At 33.7% G+C, this 21,764-nt stretch overlaps 1 protein-coding gene across 1 annotated transcript in view; it reads right to left on the bottom strand.

The window, feature by feature from the left end:
• The window catches only part of Sycp1 (synaptonemal complex protein 1), an 81,283-nt gene that overhangs the window by 58,471 nt on the left and 1,048 nt on the right, over positions 1-21,764 (bottom strand). Inside the window, exons 2-12 of the mRNA XM_010631215.3 lie at positions 21,612-21,729; positions 20,817-20,901; positions 20,601-20,644; positions 20,386-20,442; positions 18,967-19,131; positions 18,153-18,220; positions 17,184-17,257; positions 10,033-10,091; positions 8,589-8,658; positions 7,732-7,805; positions 3,320-3,428 (exon numbers count right to left, since the gene is read on the bottom strand). Coding sequence (XP_010629517.1) covers positions 3,320-3,428; positions 7,732-7,805; positions 8,589-8,658; positions 10,033-10,091; positions 17,184-17,257; positions 18,153-18,220; positions 18,967-19,131; positions 20,386-20,442; positions 20,601-20,644; positions 20,817-20,901; positions 21,612-21,716 — 910 coding nt within the window. The 5' untranslated portion in view covers positions 21,717-21,729. The remainder of the gene's footprint in view (positions 1-3,319; positions 3,429-7,731; positions 7,806-8,588; positions 8,659-10,032; positions 10,092-17,183; positions 17,258-18,152; positions 18,221-18,966; positions 19,132-20,385; positions 20,443-20,600; positions 20,645-20,816; positions 20,902-21,611; positions 21,730-21,764) is intronic.

Genomic DNA, 21,764 nt, shown 5'->3' with positions numbered 1-21,764 from the left:
TTTTTTTTTTTTTTTTTTTTGGTACCAGGGATCAAAATCAGGACCTTGAGCTTGTGAGTCAGGCAGCAGAATAACTGAGCTAAATTCACGGCCCCTTGTGCATCTTCTTTTATGAAATGTCTTTATAGATCCTTTACAACCATTAAACTTTACTGACTTTTCAAGATTGTTACTCAAAGGTGAATAAATTATGTAAATATTTCTATGTGTAATTACAATAGAATCAAAATATATGAGAAATCAAATTTGGCAGGTGGATTAACAGACTGTTAAAGAGACTATCTCTCTCTCTCTCTCTCTCTCTCTCTCTCTCTAATTGATAGTATGACCTATTACACACTAGGCAGTTTTTAAATCATACCACACATTTTTGCAAGGACATTTTAATATCTTCTAATTCTGATGCTTCTCATTTGATTCTTTTAAGTCTTAAGTGCAGGGAAGGGAAAAAAAGAGAAAGGAAGAGAAGTGGCAGGCCAACTTGGAAATACATATACAAAAATATCCTTTATGAATGAAAATGAATAAGCAAATTTTCAGACAAGAGCAGACTGCAGTGAGAGGTGAGCTCCAAAGGGCATGGAGAGCTCCACCACTGTGGCCCTAATGACTATAGCATACACGGCCTTCCTCTTGCCTACCCCCACTCACTGCCTGAAACATCCCTTAGCAGCCATTCTACATTTCTCATATCCTCAATTTCCCACGAACTCTACTGAACCCGCAGTTTCACTCTCAAATCTTCATACACTGCTCTATCATGGGCACACTTCCTGGGCTCCCAGGACTTCCTGTGAAACCTGAGTAGAAGTCTCCTCAACTCCACAACTTTTATATTCTGTATGTCAGTAAAACTACCAACACTAGAACAATGCCAAGGTCCCTGTCACTGAAAGCCGGAGCCAGACCCCCTTGGAACAGGGCTACAGTAGTCTCCAAGTGATACTAAACAGGATGAAATGAATCCCAATGAATCAATTCCCTACATGGCCCTTCTCAAGCAGAGTACTCTGGGGTACTTGCCTCAAAACCAAGTCTTCCATAGTTTACCTTTACTATTTTACACCCTTGAGTATGGGAGGGGTAGTATCAGACATAAAGGTACAGTCAACTTATCTTTGCTATTATTCTGATGCAAAGCATTTGGCTTCTTTTTAATGTTATTTCAGGAATCACACTCTCTACCCTCAACTTTACAGGTACTTCCTTTCTAGCCAAGCTTCACATCAATTTTTTTTTTAGGTTTTTGTCTTTTTGTGGTGGGGGGTACCAGGAATTGAACTCAGGACCCTACGCTTGGCAGGTAGGCACGGCCCCACTAAACTAAATCCCTGGCATTTAGGTTTTTTCCTTTAGTGTCCATGATGAAGTCTCAGCTTGAGCTTTATTTACATTTACATTGAAAGCTGAGTGGTGATATTTGTGTCTTTCAGAAACAGGAGCCTCATTCTCTTAGCAATGAAGCATTAATGAGGAGGGCTGTGTCTTTGGTAACAAACAGCACCTCTACCTTTCTCTCTCAAATCACTTAAGAATTGATTGAAGCAATCACTGAATATACTAAGGTATACCTCCTAAGTACTGATTTTCTAAGCCAGGGGTTAACAAACTATGTCACCACCAGATCCAGCCTGATGTTTGCATTTTGTTTTGTTTGTTTGTTGTTTTTCGAGACAGGGTCTCACTATGTAGCCCAGGGTGGCCTTGAATTTGAGGTTATCCTCCTGCCTTGGCCTCCTGAGTATGTGATTACAGGGGTGCCACGTCTACTTCTTGCTCCAGATTTCTCAACAAGAAAGTGACTAAGAAAATTGGTCATAATATCCTAAGTTTCTCTAGCCAGCATCACCAAACCTCTTCAAACTCCTACATATCAGTTCCAGGAAGAGTCACAGCAATGTTCCCACTTCAATGTTCTGGTATCAGTTGTGTATTAGCTTCCTCATGGCTGTAAAAAACTGCCTAACATCTATAACTTAAAGGAGGAAAGATTTATTTGGTTTGGGTAGGTTAGGTAGGTTCAGTTCCTGCTCATCTGGCTCCAAGGCAGAGATGGCATGGTAAAATGACATGGCAGAGCAAAATTGTTCACCATGTGACAGCCAAGAAGCAAAGAGAAGGAAGGAGCTGGAGGCAAGAACACATCCTTCCAAGGCATACTCTTAGTGACCAATCCCATCTGACTAGGCCCCACTTCTAAACATAAGACCTTTGGGGACATTTTAGATCTGAAATATAGTAAGTATAACACATAAAATTCAACTTTTAAAAATTCCTTGGCATACAAAAAGAAAAGATCAAATGACCAAAGAGGAAAGAAAGGGGGGGGGGAGAAGAAAAGAACAAATGACAGAAGGAAGAAGGGAAAGAGAAAAATGAGAAAGCAAGGGGGGGAGAATTGCCAGAGGACTGACCAATGGAAAGAAGCAGAGTTAATATTTAATTGACAAAAGTTTCCATTTTGCAAAATAAAAGTAGCTCTGGAGGTGTATGGTAGTTATTAATGCAAAACAATGTGAAATTAATGTAAATGATCTGAGGGCTGGGGATTTAGCTCAGTGGTGCCACTGCCTGCCTGGCAAGGGCAAGATCCCGAGTTCAATCCTCAGTACAAAAAATAATAATAATAGTAATAATGTAAATGATCTGTACACTGAAAAATAATTAAGATAGTAAACTTTGTTATGTGTATTTTATGCAGTTTTAAAAAGGACACTAAAAGTAGACCAAGAAGTCAGATAGATATTGAAGACAGAAAATACCTATAAAATACTAATGATAAATATATTTTAAGAAGATAAAAATATGATTTTTTAAAAGAGAATGAGAGAATGGGAGACTTAAAAAATCAAACAGGAATTTTAAAGGAAAAATATCCGATTAAAGTTAAGAATTGGTGCTGCACCTGCCTCACAAGCCCAAGGCCCTGAGTTCAACTCCTAGTACAAAAAAAAAAAAAGTGTATGTAAATTTTTTAAATGTATTACAGTAAATGACACATCACCATTAATACACCCAAAATACTCCTCCTTGATTCAAATACTTATTCCACTGTGCCTGACACTTTCTGAAGAACTTCTGGAAGTTTTCTTTCATGTATTTTACTATAATAAACTTTTAAAAATTTAAATATTTATCATAGTTTTCAAAGACTTTAAAAATGCTCCCCTAGTGATTCTATTATAACCTCCTCCAACTGATCCAACATAGGCTGAGGATTACTAGGAAGTATTACAATTTGTAAGGAAAGCCAAAATTTAGAACACAATGAGAGAAACACACAAGACACATTATTACATTTTCTTATATAAATGCTTACTTGTCTTTTCCTCTAAGTGATTAATTTTATCTCTGGATTCCTCAAGCAGAAATGTTAACTCTTTCATTTTATTTTCTTTCTCCGTGCTTTGGATTAGCAGTAATGATACCTAAAATAAAAAGTTTTTAAATTACAGATATAAAAAATGTAATATGGCATCTTACACACTTATCATCAACTACAATTAGTTTATATGCTTTTTAGATTGCTTTTCCTGACATTTAATACATGCTTGCACAATAAGAATGCACTGAATGAATAAACAAGCTTGTATTATATACTCAATATTATATTATGCCTTTCAAGTTACTACTGAGAAGATTACATAATGGAGTTTATTCACTGAATAAATGTTGCTGAGCACTAGAAACCCTAAGTTTTGAGTAGACAGAGATGAGGGAACTTACCTTCAAAAAACTCAGCATCTAGAATGGGAGACACACAACTATACCAGAAGAGTATTAGTAACAGAACAAAAGTGTTATAGGAATCAGGAAAGAAATACCTAAATCAGTCTTGGGGAAAGTAACTGAAAATTACTCAAAGGACTGAGTCCCCCCCACTCCAGTACTAAGTGTCGAACTTAAAACCTTGCATGGTACCACTGAGCTATATCCCTGGCGTTAGACTGAGTCTTGAGACAGAAAAATTTATCAGACAAACATAAGGAAATAGACATTATAGGCTGACAGAACACAAAAGATTGAAAAATCATTTTATTCAGATAACTGAAATGGCTAGAGTATACAGTTGAAGAAAAGGTGGAAATTAATCTTATAAAGATAGGCTGAAGACTTCCAGATTCAACATGATAAATGAGGCATTTTCTCCTCTATTTTCAACTCCAAATTACCCCAAAAATCAATGAGTAAAATCATATAGACAGACTTCATTATTTTAAGCCAAAACACTCCTAACATCTAAATTTTAATATATAAAGAAGGCCAGGAATTTAGCTCAGTGGTTCCACTGCCTGCCTCACAAGCTCAAGGACCTGAGTTCGATCCCTGGAAAGAAAGCAAGGAAGCAACCAGATGAAAGGAATAGAGAATGACTACAATAGTAAGGTCAGACTTAAGCACCTGCACAAGGAGATACTGAGAAGATAACCCACTCCAAAGTGTTTCAAGAATTAAAGGCATTAATTACTATATATGGTATGAACTAAGAGAATAAGTACAAACTGAATTCTGTAAAAAGTAGTAAAAATTCCCTAGGTTCACCCAACTCTCTCATCCTAGACCCTACCACCTGAGAGCCAATGTAGAGAAAGAACAACTCTAGTCCACCTTTGGAAGAGATATAGGTACATCAACTGAGTAAGAAAAATAGAGGGGAGTGGCTCAATGGTAGGGCCCATGCTTAGCATATGCAAGGCCCTGAGTTCAGTCCCCCTTCGTGAAAAAGAAAATCTAAACATGGATATTCCAAACACAGGGAGGGGTAAAGAAAAAAAATATAATTTGAAGTCAATAAATAGAGTGGGTGAGACTCAGCCTGCCCTTTTCTGGCCCTGTCCAACTCCATTCCTTAATATTTCAGCCAAGTTTACTCCCAGACAGGAATTTTGAAAAGCCGAGAAAAAAAAGTCCTACAAAACAGTGTTTAGGAATTCCAGAAAAAAACAAAACAAACAAAAACAGTAGTTGGTCATGTGATCATTTTACAAAGAAATTCAATAATCGGTAAGCTTTCTAAACGCACTAAGAACTACCAACAAGCTTTTTTGGCACATTGCTATTTTTGTGTTCTGTATAATAAACATGACTTTAGGGTTTGTTTTTTTTTTTTTAAAAAAAACTTCTTTCTTTTGGAACTGTGGCTTAAAAATAAAGTAAAAATACAAAAAAAAACTTGGTAACTTTTTCAAAAGATCTAAGCATAAAACATAAACTGAAATATAACCATTTAATCAAAACTGAAAACCCTAAAATACAAAGTAAAACAACCCTAAAATTCCACATTACTCCAGAAAAAATGACAATCACTAGGAAATCAAACAATAACAAATGCTGGCAAGGCTGTGGAGGAAAAAGAAACACTCCTGCATTATTGGTGGAAATGTAAACTGGTACAACCATTATGGAAATCAGTATGGAGATGTCTCAAAAAACTAAAATTGGAAATTCCATACGATCCAGCTATCCCCCTTTTAGATATCTTCCCCAAAGAGCTTAAGTCATCATACTACAGTGATACTTGCACACCATGTTTATAGCAGCACAATTCATAATAGCTAAATCCTGGAAGCAGCCCATGTACTCATCAACAGACGATTAAAGAAAATGTGATATCTATGTATAATGGAATACTACTCAGCTATAAAGAATGACACATTTTAGATACTTGTAGAAAAATGGATGCACCTGGAAAATACAATTTTTTTGTTTCTTTGGGGTTTTTTGTTTTGTTTTGGTACCAGGGATCAAACTCAGGTCCCTCCACTGGCAAGGCAGGCAGTGGAACCACTGAGCTAAATCCCCAGCCCTGGAAAATACAATGTTGAGTGAAATAAACCAGACACACAGGCTTAAATACAGTATGATATCTCTCATTTGAGTGAGGCACAAACAAATAAAATGATAAAGGATGGACAGAAAGGAACAAGGAGAGAGATCTCTTGAAGCAGGGAAATGGTCCAAAAGAACAAGGGCAAGTAATGAGGAGGAGGGGAAGGGGAAATCAGAATAAAGATATGCCATGTACAAGAACCTAATAACCCCAATTAATGCAAATACTATATGCCATAACATGAGCTAAGACAAATAATAATATCAACATTATGAAAAGGGGGATAGGAGAACTGGAGAGAGAGTGGGTAGAGGGAAGGAAGGAGGTTTTAAAAATTCACAAGCTGTAATATATACATATAACCACTCCTAGGCTATTGTAAACTGTATGATTTGTAAACATGTATTAATAAGTACATCTTCTGCACTTTCAATTAATGTTTTAATTATTAAATACATATCCTTAACTGTGATTTAAAAAATGAAAGAAGAAAAAGTGTTAACAATAGTGAAAAATAAAAAGATTTCCTTTTTCCATATCACTTTTTGTTGTGGAAACAGAAGACTTGAAAGTGATGAAGCTGGGCTGGGAATATAGGTCACTAACACAGAACCTGCCTGGGAAGCACAAGGTCCTGAGTTCAATCTGCTACCAAAGGGGAAACAAAGTAATAAAGTTGGCATAATAATAATCTGAAAATAACTTTTCTTTTTTTTCCCCCAGTACTAGAGATTAAACCCTGAGGCACCTTATTACTGAGTGATAGACCCTTTCTGTTAATTATTTTATTTTGAAACAGGGTGCTGTTAAATTGCCTAGGTGGCACTTGACTTTTCAATCCTCCTGGGTCAGACTCCCAGAGGGCTAGAAACAGAGACTGCTGCACCAGATGAAATTTATATTCTTACAACATTAAAGAATATAGACTTAGTCATTTTTAAACCTTCCATTATGTAATATTAAAAATCAAAGCAACAAAATGTTTCAATTTCTTTTCATTAGTTTGTCAGATTATATTTCAAAACAAACTACAAAATATAATTTGATGGTCCATGATTATATTTTATTACTTTTTGTCTGAACAAAATTTCTCATAAAATAATACATTATTGGCTGGGCGTGGGGTGGTGCACGCCTGTAATCCCAGCACTCGGGAGGCTGAGGCAGGAGGATCACTGTGAATTCCAGGCCAGCCTGGGCTACACAGTGAGTTCCAGGTCAGTCTCTACTACATAGTGAGACCCTGTCTAAAAAAAAATTATTGCAACAATAAAGAGATATATTTGGCAGGGGATTTAGCTCAGTGGTTCTGGTGCCTGCCTCATAAGCTCAAGGACCCAAGTTTGATCCCTGGTACCAAAAACAAAAGAGAGAGATATATATTGTAGACCACTACTCACTGATTAAAAAACCAAGCATTTAGTGTGTATAGCTGAGTCACTGAAAATTAATTTGGGTAGGAAAATACTGAATATTTGGATGTAATATTAAAATTCTTTCAGAAATATATCATGACATTATCAAATAAACTTTTTTGTGGGGTACCAGCAATTGAACTCAGGACCTTGCACTTGCAAGGCAGGCGGTACCACCCCCCCTAAGATAAATCCCCAGCCCTAAACATGTCTTTTGAAATTTTAAGCATTTTATGAATTAGAAACAAAAATAACATAGCATTTGTATCTCATAATAGAAGAATTTCAATGTATACACCATAAAAACATTGATAAGTTTAGATAATGGATAGGCTAACTGCCCTGCACTAATCACTGCCCAATGTGTACGTGAATCAAAACATCACACTGTACCTCATACAAATATGTGAAATATGTTGATCAAACACTTTTAAAATTAACTTATTTTTTAAAAAGAATATAGATAGCTGGCGTTTTTTTAAAAACCTGATTTTCCTTGTCATTTACTTCCTTCTTATATTCTTCTTCAAGGTGCTGGATTTTTTCATTATCTTCCTTTACTTCAAAAATAAAAAATATGTCATGTCTTAATATAAGTATATAATTTTTCCATATAAACAAAAATTTAAAGATTTCACTTCCTAATTTATTTCAATACTGCTATTTTCTAGCTGCTAATTCTTTTTTTTTTTTGTGGTACCGGGGATCGAACTCGGGTCCTTGCGCTTGCGAGGCAGGCCACCGAACCGCTGAGCTAAATCCCCGGCCCCTCTAGCTGCTAATTCTAATGAAATAGTTAACAATTTCAAAGTTATTACTTAAAATTCTACACTTCTCAGAATACAACACATATAAAACTTTTCTTTACAACATATTAATCTAAAGTAAAAATGTTAGCAATATATAATTATTTTTTGTTTTGTCTTATTTTGTTTTTTGTTTTTTTTTTGAGACAAGGTCTCACTTTGTAGTTCAGGCTGGCCTCAAACTTGTGGCAATCCTCCTGCCTCAGACTCCTGAGTGCTGGCATTACAGGCATGTACCACTATGCCTGGCTTAATTATCTTAACATTTATACTTTACAAAGAAATATAAAAAACTAAAGTATATATCTAAAAAGTCAAATGCAAACCATAGTAAGTTTGATGTCATGAAAAATGTAGTTCTAAAGCCAAAAAATACTTTTAACATATACTAATTTCCTGCCACATTCCACAACATATAGAGAAACTTAAATATAAAGTAATTGAGGGCATCTAATTGAAGGGATTAAAAACATTAATAAAATTTAATAAAAATTAAAATAGCAAAAGAGTAATATAAAAATTAAATGAAATTCCTACACTTAAAATGTATTTCCAGTCTGGAATTTTCAGCTTGCAACCGGAGTTCCTCAAAAGCTATTATCATTTTCTGGAACACAAAGTTTAAATTTTAAGAATCAGTCTTAGGTTTTCTGTAATTTGATAAAATAGTTTAATATTCAATTCCAAAGAATTATTCAAAGAGAAGTACAAAGTATGGGTTACAAAACAGTATAAATGCTTTTCACTCAAATATTTATGAAATTTTACAATTTACATCTAAGCAAATGGTACTACTAGTTTTTAAATACTTTTCTTCAAAATTTGAAAATATTAATAAATTTAACATGTAATCACTAAATATAAAACCACACAACTTTGAAAAATAAAAACTGTCGTTTTAAACAACTGATTTAGTAAAAATGCATTTAAAATGCTCATTATGTCAGTTTCCTAGATATTTAAAGATACTAGAGTCATTTTATACAATACATTAGCAAAATGATTGTTGGCATTTTGTTCATTCACTTAGTAACACATAATAAAACACTGTATGCAATTTTTCACTTATTTGTGCTTATTTAAATTTTTCTTCCTTACTAAAGTGATGTCTCTCCTTATAAGAATCCAAAACTATGCTTCCATCATCTGGTAGTATGTGCTCACTTAGAAGTCAATAAATCTTACTTTGTAAAATCAGATTCATTCATATATTCACTCATATATTTATCAAGTTCTGGATATGTATCAGGAACTATTTTCGGCACTCAGGATATAAGATAAAGTCTCTAACCTGCTGGAACTGTTTTATATTCCAAGGTAAGAATACATAGATGTGTGTACATAAATACTCATGCACATACAAGAAGTATGAGTCAAATAAATGTCATGTAGTTTTAAATGCTCTTCAGAAAAAAATAAATGTGGCTGAGATACAAAATAATTGAATGAAGATATTTAGATTAATAGTAAGGTGGGGAAATAAACAGAACAAAGCTTGGAAGTACGCATAAGACCACACAAGTTCTAGACAAAGGGAACAAATTCAAAGAACCAAGATCAGAAAAGACTTAGTAAAACTGATAAATATAAAAAGGAAAAGTATTAGAAAACCAAAGTGGTGAATAATAAATGAGATAACAAAGGTAAGCAGGAGCCAGATACAGATTAATACTTTATATGTTTTCAAATTAATATAAAATACTGTAATAGAAACAATTATTATGTCACAAAGTGGTGGCCTCTGACATAGTAAATATTTGACAAATTAAGTTAAATAGTGTTACTGACATGTAAAGTAAAATGTTACTACATAGCAAAATATTAGAAATCATAGTACAAAACTATGAATTTTATTGATTCATATATCAACAAAAATTAATTATCTTTTTAGCAAGAACAGTAATCTACGCCTTTGTATTTATTGCTCTACTTTGTTAGGAATTTTTTGGTTTAAAATATTCATATATTCACTAATACTTACCTCAATGCTATTATTTAAATCCATGTGAACTTGTCTGGTTTCTTCCCGTTCATATTCATCTATTCAAAATTAAAGTTTAAAAATTAGATTGCAACAAGTCAATACTCAAAATATATTAGAAAAACATTAAAATGTTTTAAATTCTGTGTTAATGAAGGGCACTTGGATATCTAACTCAGTTCTAAGTCTTTTGAAATAGTATCAAAACCAGTTTTGGTCCAGGCTGGTATGTAAGAGGCTTGAAAGTTGCTACTCCATTTTAAGTAAAAAGCTAAACAAAATTAAAAAATCTTATACCCAAAAGAGAAATAAGATCATAGAGAAAACTACCACCATCGAATTCATCAGGGTAGAAACCCAGGAGCAGAAAACACTGTGGGAATGACAGCCAGCATAAGAAAACCTGGACCAACAGCTACAAATACTATGACAAATCTGAGAAATAAAAACTATGGGAACCCAGTCATGGTGGAGCAGACAACACTCTTGTGAGTTTTACCTCCTAAATCTCTATCATATTTTCACCATGACTGTGAAGAGGAACATCCTCTCATTTTCTCTAAAGAGAAATGGAAAGGAACAATTCTGAAATATGCTAATATGTCTTGTTCTTTCAACAGGGTTTTCCTTTAGAAAAAACTACTTAACCCCAGCAAAATCAGCTGGGTTTTTATCAGAGCCTGATCTGAACAAAGAGAAAACCAATTCCAGCCAGCTCTATCCTTCCTTATTGAAGAAGAAAAATATCCAACTCCATTCCCCTCTAGCCTTCTTTTAGTAAAAAGGGAATTATCAAACTTCAGCCCATTTTAGCCATCCTGTCTCCCTGAAAGGAAAGGAATAGATTAAGAAGTATTTGTGAAGTTTGAAGTTCACAGGCAACAGTGTGCTAAAAAAAAAACAGATCTGCTGGGCAAGGTGGTGCACATCTGTTAATCCCAGCACTCGGGAGGCTAAGGCAGGAGGATCACTGTGAGTTGGAGACCAGCCTGTGCTACACAGTGAGTTCCAGGTCTGTCTCAACTACATAGTGAGTCCCTGTCTCAAAAACAAAACAAAACAACCTGAGATCTAATCAAAGGTCAACAGAACAGTTCACCTCTACCTACATCTTACCACAAACAGCACCAAAGATTTATTAACAGCAGTTCCTTTACTGAGTACCACCATGTCCAGCTATAAAGAAAATTACAAACCATAAAGGCAAAAATACCGTTTGACAATACAGAACATCAAAACAAGATTCAGACAGGACAGAGATGTTAAAATTAACAGATGAAGAATTTTTAAAACATATGATTACTAAAGGCTCCAGTGCAGTGATAGGGGACCTATGGCACATGAGCCACAGGCAGGATGTTTGTCACCACTGAGAAAGGTCTAAAAACTTCGCCACAGGGGCCCGGGATTTAGCTCAGTGGTGCCACCGCCTGCCTCACAAGAGCAAGGTCCCAAACCACCGCTACTGCTCTAGTGAATAAAGTAGACACCATGTAAGAACAGAAAGGCAGAGGAATTGGAGGTGCATAATTCATGGTAGGTGCTTGCCTACCATGCACATGGCCCCAGGTTCAACATAGAACTCCACAAAAAAAAGAGAGAGAAAGGCAATGTAAGTCTAGTACATTTAGTGTTAGGTCAGAAATTCTAAGAAAGAATGTATAGATCAAAACAGATAAGAAAGGCTCACTAATAGATTAGGCATGACTATGCTAAGAATTACTGAGCTTGGAGATAAAAACTTCACAAATGAAAAGTAAAGACCAAAAACAAAAAATGGAGCAGACTATCTACAAACTGCAAGACAGCTGAAAAAAGTGTAACATATGCACAAATTGGAATACCAGAAGAAAACAAAAACAAAAAACAAAACAAACAAAAAGAGACTGATAATTTCCTCAAATGAATGTCAGACATCTAACCACAGATCTTTCCCAATGATGAATGTGATCATAATGTATACCTAAAATGTACCAATAAATTTAATGTAAAAAAAAAAGTACATACTGCAAACAGGTACTAATTAAAAATTGAATAAAAAAACAAAGTCTTTGTAAATAGGGAAGGGTGAAGCGAGTGAAGGGAGGGCAGGGATATGGGGAAAAATCAAGAACCGAGATATAACCAAGATACAAGATCCCAATGATAAATTTAACTGTATTGTTTGCTTTAAATGTACCAATAAACTTAATGGAAAAAATTGAATAAAAAGTTTTAAAAGCTGTATAACTGATAAGTCAAGAAAGGAGAGAAAATAAAGTCACATGAAATTCTCAATTAAAACCAGAGATGGGCCAGGGATTTAGCTCAGTGGTTCGGTGGCCTGCCTTGCAAACGCAAGTACTCGAGTTCAATCCCTGGTATCAAATAAATAAATAAATAAAACCAAGAGCCAGACTAGGCATGATAGTACACAGAAATCACTGTCAGCTCTCAGACCACAATGGAATTAAACTAAAACTCAGTAACAGAAAGCTAGCTGGAAAATCATAAAATACTTGGAAATTAATCAACACATTTCTAAGTAACAGATGCATCAAGGAAAAAATTTCAGGAGAAATTTAGAAATATTTTTAACTTAATGAATTAAGTGCACTGAATTAAATAAAAACACGGTCTATCAAAAATTGTGTGACACAGCACATGCTTATAATCCTAGTTACTCAGGAGGCTGAGGCAGGAGGATCACAAGACAGTGGCCAACTTGGTCAACTTAGTGAGACACTGTTTCAAAAAAACTTTTTTTAAAGGGGGGTATGTGGCTCAAAGCGTTCCCTGGGTTCAATCCTAGGACAAAAAAAAAAATAGTGTGGGATATAGCCAGGAATGATGGCACATGCCTGTAATTACAGCACTCAGTAGACTGAGGCAGATCACTGTGAGACTGAGGTCATCCTGGGCTATGTAGCAAGTTCTAGGCCAAGCTAAACTACATAGAGAACCTGTCTCAAAAAAAAAAAGTGGGGGATATAACAAAAACAGAGGAAAATTTATATGTTGAATGCATATATTTGAAAAGAATAAAGACCTACAATCAATTATCTAAGTATCAACCTTAGGAAGCCAGAAAAATAATAAATTAAATCCAATGCAAACAGAAGAAAAAAATATTAGAAATCAGAACCAAAAATCAATGAAATGCAAACAGAAGACCAAAATGCAAAATCAGTCAGACCAGAAGCTAGTTTTTGTTTTGCTTTTGAGATAGGTTCTCAACTATGTAGTTCAGGGTGGCTTTGAAGTCACAGCAATACTCCTGTCTCAACCTGGGATTACAGGCAGGCACCACCACACCAGGGGGCTAGAAGCTAATTTTTTTTAAATCAATAAAATTAATAAACCTCTGGCCACACTGAGAAAAAGAAAACTCAAAATATTAATACAGAAATGAAAGAGGAGACCATCGCTGTAGATCCCTTGAACATTAAAATAACAGTCAGGCACTCTTTGGCACATGCCTGTAATTCCAGCACTCAGGAGGCTGAAGCAAGAGGATCACCATGACCTCAAGGCCAGCATGGGCTACGTAGTGAGTTCAAGGCCAGCTTGGAATATTTAGCAAGACTTTGATACAGAAAAAAATAATAATAATAACAAAAGAATATTATAAACAACTCTATGTTCAGAAATTTAATAATGTAGAAAAAATGTACTATCAAAAGATATAATTGCCAAAAGAAAGGATATAAATACATATATATATACATATATATATATATATACACACATATATATACATACACACACACACACACACACACATATTTAAATCTATTAAAAAACTTAATCAATTTCATCCCAAAACAAAAAGCACAAAGCCTGACAGGTTCACTGTTGGATTCTAACAATGTTTAAAGAAGAAATGAGGCCAATTCTCAACAATCTCTTTCATAAGATAGTAGAGAGAATATGTCCTAACATCCTATAATGCAGCACCACCCTAATGACAAAACCATATACAGATATTACAAGATAAATTAGGTATAAATTATAAATAAATTGGATATAAAAACCATCAACAATCAATCAAATTGAACAATGTATAAAAAACCAAGTGCAGTGCCAGGGATTTAGCTCAGTGGTGCCATGCCTGACTCACAAGGGCAAGGTCCTCAGATCAATCTCCAATACCAGAAAAAACAAACAAACAAACCAGATTCAGTGGCATAACCTATAATTCTATCCACTTTGATAGGCTATGGCAGAATTACAAGTTCAAAGCAAAATAAATTTTTTTAAAACTGAGGATTCATCTCAATAATTCCTGGGATTCAATCCCCAGGGCTGCCAAAAATAAAATATACAGAATAACCAAAGTAGGATTTATCTCAGGCTTTGTTCAAACTGTGTTCAATATTTCAGATTATTAAAATCCATCACATCAAGGGCTAAAAAAGAGAAATTATAGACAGGGTCATACCAGTAGATGCAGAAAAAAATTCAACATCTATGCATGACATTTTTTTAAAGGAAAGAAACCTCTCAGTTAATGAATACGGGTCAACTTTCTCAACTTGACAAAGCATATCCATTAAAAAAAAAAACTACAGCTAACATTTACTTAATAGTAAGAAACTAGAAGCTTTCCCACTAAAATCATGACAAAAGGATGTCCCTTCTCATCATTCCTTTTCAACATTTATTAGAAGTCCTAGTTAACAAAATAAGATGAGGAAATAATAGGAATATAAACTGAGACAAAAGAAATAAAACTGTTTTTGTGCAAGTTGCTAAACTGGGTATGGTAGTAAACACCTATAATACTAAGTATTAAGGAGGTTGAGGCAGAAAGATGGCAAATTCTAGGCTAACTTAGGCAAGTTAATGGACCTTATCTTAAATTAAAAGAACTGGAGGTATCGCTCAATTATAGAGCAGCCAGAATCTCATTCCCAGTATTGCAAAAATAATTACTAAAAACTAAATGACCAACATTTATGAAGCACTTTGAGCTGTTCTAAGCATTTTATATTTATTAACTAATTCTCAAAACAATATTAAGAAGTATTTTAAATAGTAAACAATGACACCCTAGTGTAGGAATATGCCTGTAATCCTGGCACTTGGGAGGCTGAGGCAAAGCATCATTGCATATTCAAGGACAGCCTGGACTATGTAGTGAGTCTAGGAGCAGCCTAAATAGATAATGAGACTCTGTCTGAAAAAATAAATGAGTAAATAAACAATGACAGAGAAATTACACAATTCAAACTAAAAGTAGAAATTTTTAATGTATAAATTTGACAAGAATAATTCTTCAGTCCAAGCTGTTAAGCAGTAAACCATGCCTTTTGAATTAAGAACTTTAGCTAAGAAACAAAGTATATCCTAAAAAAAGCAGGTAGGTAGAATTTCCCAGAGGATCCTTGGTAGAAACAAAACAGAGCTTCTGTCAAATCAAAGGCAAAGAAAGGCTATTATTTTTTTATAATCAGTTTTTTTTTCACCAAAATAAAAAAATTCCTACTTTACAATTAAAAATCAAAACATGCATAAAGTAAAAATTCTTTCATTCAAACTTTATCAGAATATTAAGAGAAATATGAGAATCCTACTTAGTTTGAAAACATTCAACTACTGTTAAATACAGTTATGTGTCACTTAAAGAGAGGGATAGACACCAAGAATGCATCACTGTGCAAACAACATAGAGTTCACTTACACAAACCTATTGCATAACCTAGTACACATGTGGACTACAACCTGTCTGGCACATCACTGTACTAAATAAGCAATTGTAACAAAATGATAAGTATTTGTGTATCTAAACATAGAAAATGTAGAATAAAAATACAGTATAAAAAATAAAAAGTGGAATACCTACATAGGGTACTTACTATGAATGGAGCTTAAAGGACTGGAATATGTTGGGTAAGTCAGTGAATCAGTGAGTGAGAGGTGAGTGTATGAGAAGTGTAAGAGATTAACTACTACAGTCATAAAGACTGTATACTTGGGCTAAGTTATATTTACAAAAACAGTCTTTCTTCAATAATAACTCTAGCTTACTCTATCTAATTTATGTTATAAACTTTTTAATATTTTTAATTTTTTACTCTTATAATAAAACTTATCTTAAAACCAAACTGCACAACTATATAAAAATAAACTTTTTAAATTTTTTAGTTAAATATTAATACAAAAACATACACATGTGCATAGGCCTACATAGGATCAAGATTATAAATAACACTGTCTTCCACCTCCACACTTTGTCCTGTTGAAGTACTTTAGGGGCCATAACACACATGGAGGTGTCATCACCTAGGATAACAATGGGTTTCTCTATAATCCCTCCTTAACTTGCCTGAGGCAGTTTTACAGTTAACTTTTTTGTAAGTAGAAAGAGTACATTCAAATAATAATTAGAAGTACAACATAGTAAGTACATAAAGCAAAAACATAGCTGCTTATCATCATCAAGTTTTATGTACTAAAAATAATAATGCCATACTTTCACTAAACTAGCTGTGCAGGTTAGTTTACACCAATATTTCCAGACATACATTACTAATGCATTATGCTATGATATTACAAAGGCTACGTCAGTAGGTGAGAGAAATTTTTCAGCTACATTCTAATCTTTTTTTCTTCTTTTTCAGTCAGTGCAGGGGAAATCTAGAGCCTACTGCATGCTAGGCAAGCATTAAACTACATCCATAGCCACCACTACAATCTTATGAGACCAAAATCATATATGCAGTCCATTGTTGATCCAAACATCATCAAATAGTATATGACTGTACTATACTTTCAGCACATTCCTCCATCATATTTTGTTACAGAATGGCTATATATCTTATTCTTGATTCAATTTTCTGGTTGTTCCCCACAGAAGAGAGGTTAGCTTGAAAAATTATACTTTAACTCAATACAGATTAACCATATGTGTCAAATATATACTTACTGAAATACATTGCCTCTTTTGTTTTTCTTTAGCTTTTTTTTTAATGCATTACCTTTTAAAAAGCTTTCTGAAACCTCAAAACTCAAGGAATTGAGAATCTAGTTATTACAGAAATTGTGTGAGGCATATAAATCTTATTCAAATCAAAATTAATTCTAAATAATAAAAAGATAGTATTTGACTTCTGTGTCCATGCCACTAAATAATAAATTGATAAAAATCATAAAACAAGAAAGATAGTTACATTTCTTTGTCTTTTCTGCAGCTCTATTACAGGTTTCCTTGAGTACATTACATAAATGTCTTGTAGTATTATTCCTGAAACAAAGAAAATTATTTGACTAAGTGTAATCTGATCTGATAGCAAAATCGCAACAAAACTTATGAAGTATATTGTTACAATTTTTAAGAAATGTTTAAAATATTGTATATTTTAAAATTCTTAATATCATTTATCATACACAAATGACTATAGAAACAGTAGATGGTCTATACTATTAACAAAGGTAATTTAGAAACTGTTTTCTTTTAAGCTAAAGTGACAACCCCTTAAATTTCTAGAGAAACTTTTATCAATAACCTTTTGAGAAATAATAGAAGACAGGTTATAATGCACGAATAATAAAACAGGTTTGGCTTTTCATTTACTAAATACCCAAAACATGTTTTAGATGTCTAATCTTCAAAACAAAAATGTTAACTTTGTAAGTGTGCATTACATGAATACGATTTTTAGCTGCCTTATCCAAGTTACTAACACTGAGCAGTTAAGACTTCATTTTCCAACTTATAATTTTTCAGTAGAAATAAACTGTTACAATGGCAAAAAGAGTACTTTGAGAATGTGAATAAGCTTGGAACTATGGTCAGTTCTATTTTGCAGTGTTGCACCTGTGGCAACAGTGAAACAGAAAGGCAGACAATATAAAAAGCAGTTGTAGATATGGAATTATCAGGAATCTTTTTTTTTTTTACACCAAATAATGATTCTTCCTGATGACTGACATTTTAAATTATGAGAAGTTACTGGACAGTGACTTCCAGTTTGCCAAATGCAAGAATGCAGAATGGATTATGTCTTTCTTTTTTCCACAGACTTCATGTAAAATTCTACTTATAATACTCTGTAACACACAGAAAGTACTCAATAAATTTTTGAAAATTATTTTAATATTAAATTTGGAAAGAACAAATTCATTAAATTATCACTTACTCTTTTATTAAATCTTTTCTTCCTTGAATTTCTTCATCTAATTTCAAACTTACTCTTTCATTTTCAAACTAATTTACAAAACAAAAGAACAGTTCATTACATCTTCCTTAGTAAAATAAATATAAGTATAATCATTAAGCATTTCACGGCTAACATACTATAGGAGTCTATGAGAATTCTTTTCTTTCCATACAAAAGGAACATTTTCTCACAACTTATGGATTTCCCATGAGAATATAGGTCTCACTTTCAGCAATCTAAAATAAAGTTTGCTAAATGATACCCAAAAAGCATTCAACAGTATCTTAATGCAATATTATTTTCTCTAAATTTTTGAAGCAGTTTTATACATTTGCATTTTCTTGACATTTTTCTTATTTTATGCTATAAACCAAAGTCACTTTCAAAATTAAGTTTTCTATATAAATATATTCTAAAGAAAGCAATTTATATCAAATAAAATAGGAGTTAATAAAATTTACCTACTCAATAAATTAGCATCATTGAATCAGTCTTTATCAAAATAGTTTCCCTAATCATTTGCATTGTTTTGTGTATCTTGTCTTCTGAGCTCACTACTAAAGTTGAACTGAAACTAGTATCGATGAAAACTTCAAAAACCCTTGTCCCTCAAAAGTACCCATTACAAAAACAAATTAACTCAATTTTCCTAAAATAATACTCTTACTGAGCCAGGGATTTAGCTCAGTGCCAACACGCCTGCCTTGCAAGTGCAAGGTCCCGAGTTCGATTCCTAGTACCAAAAAGAAAAAATATTCTATTTACTATATTATAATTCAAAATTTCATTATACCTGCAGTTCCTGAATGGCTTGTCGCTGTGATTTAATTGTCCTTTTCTTTTGTTCCAACTTATTTTCTTTCTTCTTCAGTTCAGATTCTATATTTACTTTCCAGTTTTTAATTTTTTCAGCTTCCTTATACAGTTTTGAGTACATTGTCTCCATTGGCTTTGAATCCTGTTAAAACATGCTTACAAATATTAGTTATCCATAGTTATAACCAAACTACAGCTTCTCAATAAAAATATACCCATATGAATGGTAACCAACTGTCTCAATTTATGCTCTCATAGCAAACTAAAAGCTACCTTAACACTTTTAAATTACAAAGCAATATTAGCTACATCACTGAACCTACTGGTCACTTGATAAAGTTATACTTTGCTGAATTAAAAAAATGACTGAAACATGTTTAATATGTTAGAAACATGTTAGGCAATGAGAGACTCTGGCTGGGTAAAAGCTAAAATAAATCACTCTACCAAAAAAAGGCCATAAATTTTAACAACAGTCTTGAAACACTTTAATTACAGAAAGCCTGAGTGTTAACATGGAAATGTTTTAAATAATAAATAATAATGAATAAAAAATAATAATGAATACAAAACTTAACTTTCATTGAGCTTGACGTTTTGTTTAGACTTCCTGCCTTTTTACTTACATATTATTGCAAAGGCCAGAGAATTGGTGTGGGCGGGCATTGTTTCTTTTTACAGTGCTGGGAATCCAACCCAAGACTTCCTGAATGTTACTACTCTACTATTAAGCTCCACCTTCCAGGCTTTTTTAAAAAAACAAAATGAAACATTGATTTCTGCTTGCTGACAGCTTTTTGTTATCAAAATACATGAACAGGTTATTTTTAAATTCTGTGATACACTAATCACAGCGGTAGCCCCGTGTGGTGGGCATCCCTGTAATCCCAGCACTCTCTGAGAGGCTGAGGCAGAAGGATCGCTTTGATTTCAAGGCCAGCCTGCACTACATAGTGAGTTCAAGGTCAGCCTGAACTACATACTGAGACCTTGTGTACATCCTATAAATGTTTTTCTAACATCAAAAGTACAGCATGTCCTACAAATGCTTTACACAGTAAATCTCCCAAATGATTGATTTCATCTGTTAATTCAAAGATTTTGTAAAATACTGGTCTGATTCTCAGCCTTTTCACCAATGCCCTCTTCTATTCTTAATTTATACGTTTTAAAATTAAACTGTCCTTAAAAAACTGTGTACTTTTACAACTCAGGAAAAACACATAAGCCTAGTATTTCAGTAACATTAAAAGAAAAACAAAGCAGAAACAAAGTTTTAAGAGAATGTATTTGAAAACATTAAATATTAATCCTCCTGAAGCTTCAAAAGAAAATGCATACAAATAATAAATCATACTCCAATTACACAAAATTTAGCATAAATGGGAAATCTGACCTCAAAATCAGAGTCATCTTGTCCTTCCTGATAGTGGCAACTGCCAGAATTACCAACCTAAAAAATGAATTTTTCTATTAAAAAATATTTGTTAGAGTTCTCAAATAATACAATTAAACACTCAAGACTAGTAATTCAATAACTGGAGTTTTTTCTTCTTCAAATAAGCAATCAGTACCTAAAAGGATTATATCCATATACTCTGCTTAACTGACCTGCTCAAGCATAGGCAAAGCATTAACATTTTGTAAACCAGGATCTGCAAGATAAGAGATAAATGGTATTAAATATGCCAATATCTTATTTTTATGTTAACTATTATATATACCTTTAATGTCACAGATATAAATACAATACTTAGATTTTCAGGAACAACGTTGATAATAAAATGACTCTATGTAAACCAATGTATTACTTTTCCAGGACCTTACCTGAATCAACGTTTTCCCCATTCGTGGAGCGATTAGTTGTTGCAAATGGAAAACTAAAATTATCTTCAGTACATCTGCTGAAATTCTAGAAATACAGAGAAGTTCTTAAATACACTGTTCCATACCACTTTGATACCCAGCAATGTAATACATAAATATGCAACATATATGTGCCTAAAGAAATAAATGTAATTATAAATTATTCAATGTACACAGTGTTTAAAATATCCAATATTTTGGCAATCTAAATAAAGCAAAATTTTTAATTAGGTATTCTCACTGGTAAATAAAACAAAGCTAAAAATTATGCAGTACGAGCTTGGCCGGTTTGTTCCACCTGAGAAACTTGGTATATTTCCTCTGTTCCAACAAGACTTCTAGTGTATAAATAAATGGATTTTCCCTCTTTATCTTGTCCACCAGGAAGCTCAAAGCAAAACCTCAAGCTCTGTCCCTACACTAATCATTACCTGTATATAAGCGTCTGTTCAAATATTCTCAATTTTCCTTGGAAATTTTCCTAATTTAAATTTTACTCTTTCATCGTATATGTCTTGGGAGTTGCCGCAAATCATGTAGGGACAGAGCGGGGATTTAAATGAGCATAGTCTACTGTGTAAGCAGAGCTCTGGGGCAGCAATGAGTGTTTTAATAAATGAAGCCACAATAATACATTCATTAGTCATTCCGAGGACACTACTCCAAATTCAATCAAACCTTATCAGTGAGAAAGCTCCCCTTGCCTCCTACACCTACTGCTAAGAACCCTCGAGCCAGATTCTTATGCAAATTCACCTTGAAGTTCGAATCGGCTCCGGAACTCTGAGGCTTCACCGCAGACACCTGACTGCTGCGTAACCTCGGCGGCAGGAAGAGTTTGAACGGCTTCTGCTTTTCCATTCTCTCCCCTTCTCTGGAAGCAGCGGGCGCCCGAGGAGACGGAGTGAG

Source organism: Fukomys damarensis, unplaced genomic scaffold, assembly GCF_012274545.1.
Source record: "Fukomys damarensis isolate Sample0158 unplaced genomic scaffold, DMR_v1.0_HiC HiC_scaffold_33, whole genome shotgun sequence".
Lineage (NCBI taxonomy): Eukaryota > Metazoa > Chordata > Mammalia > Rodentia > Bathyergidae > Fukomys > Fukomys damarensis.
This window is presented reverse-complemented; position numbering and strand designations above follow the sequence as displayed.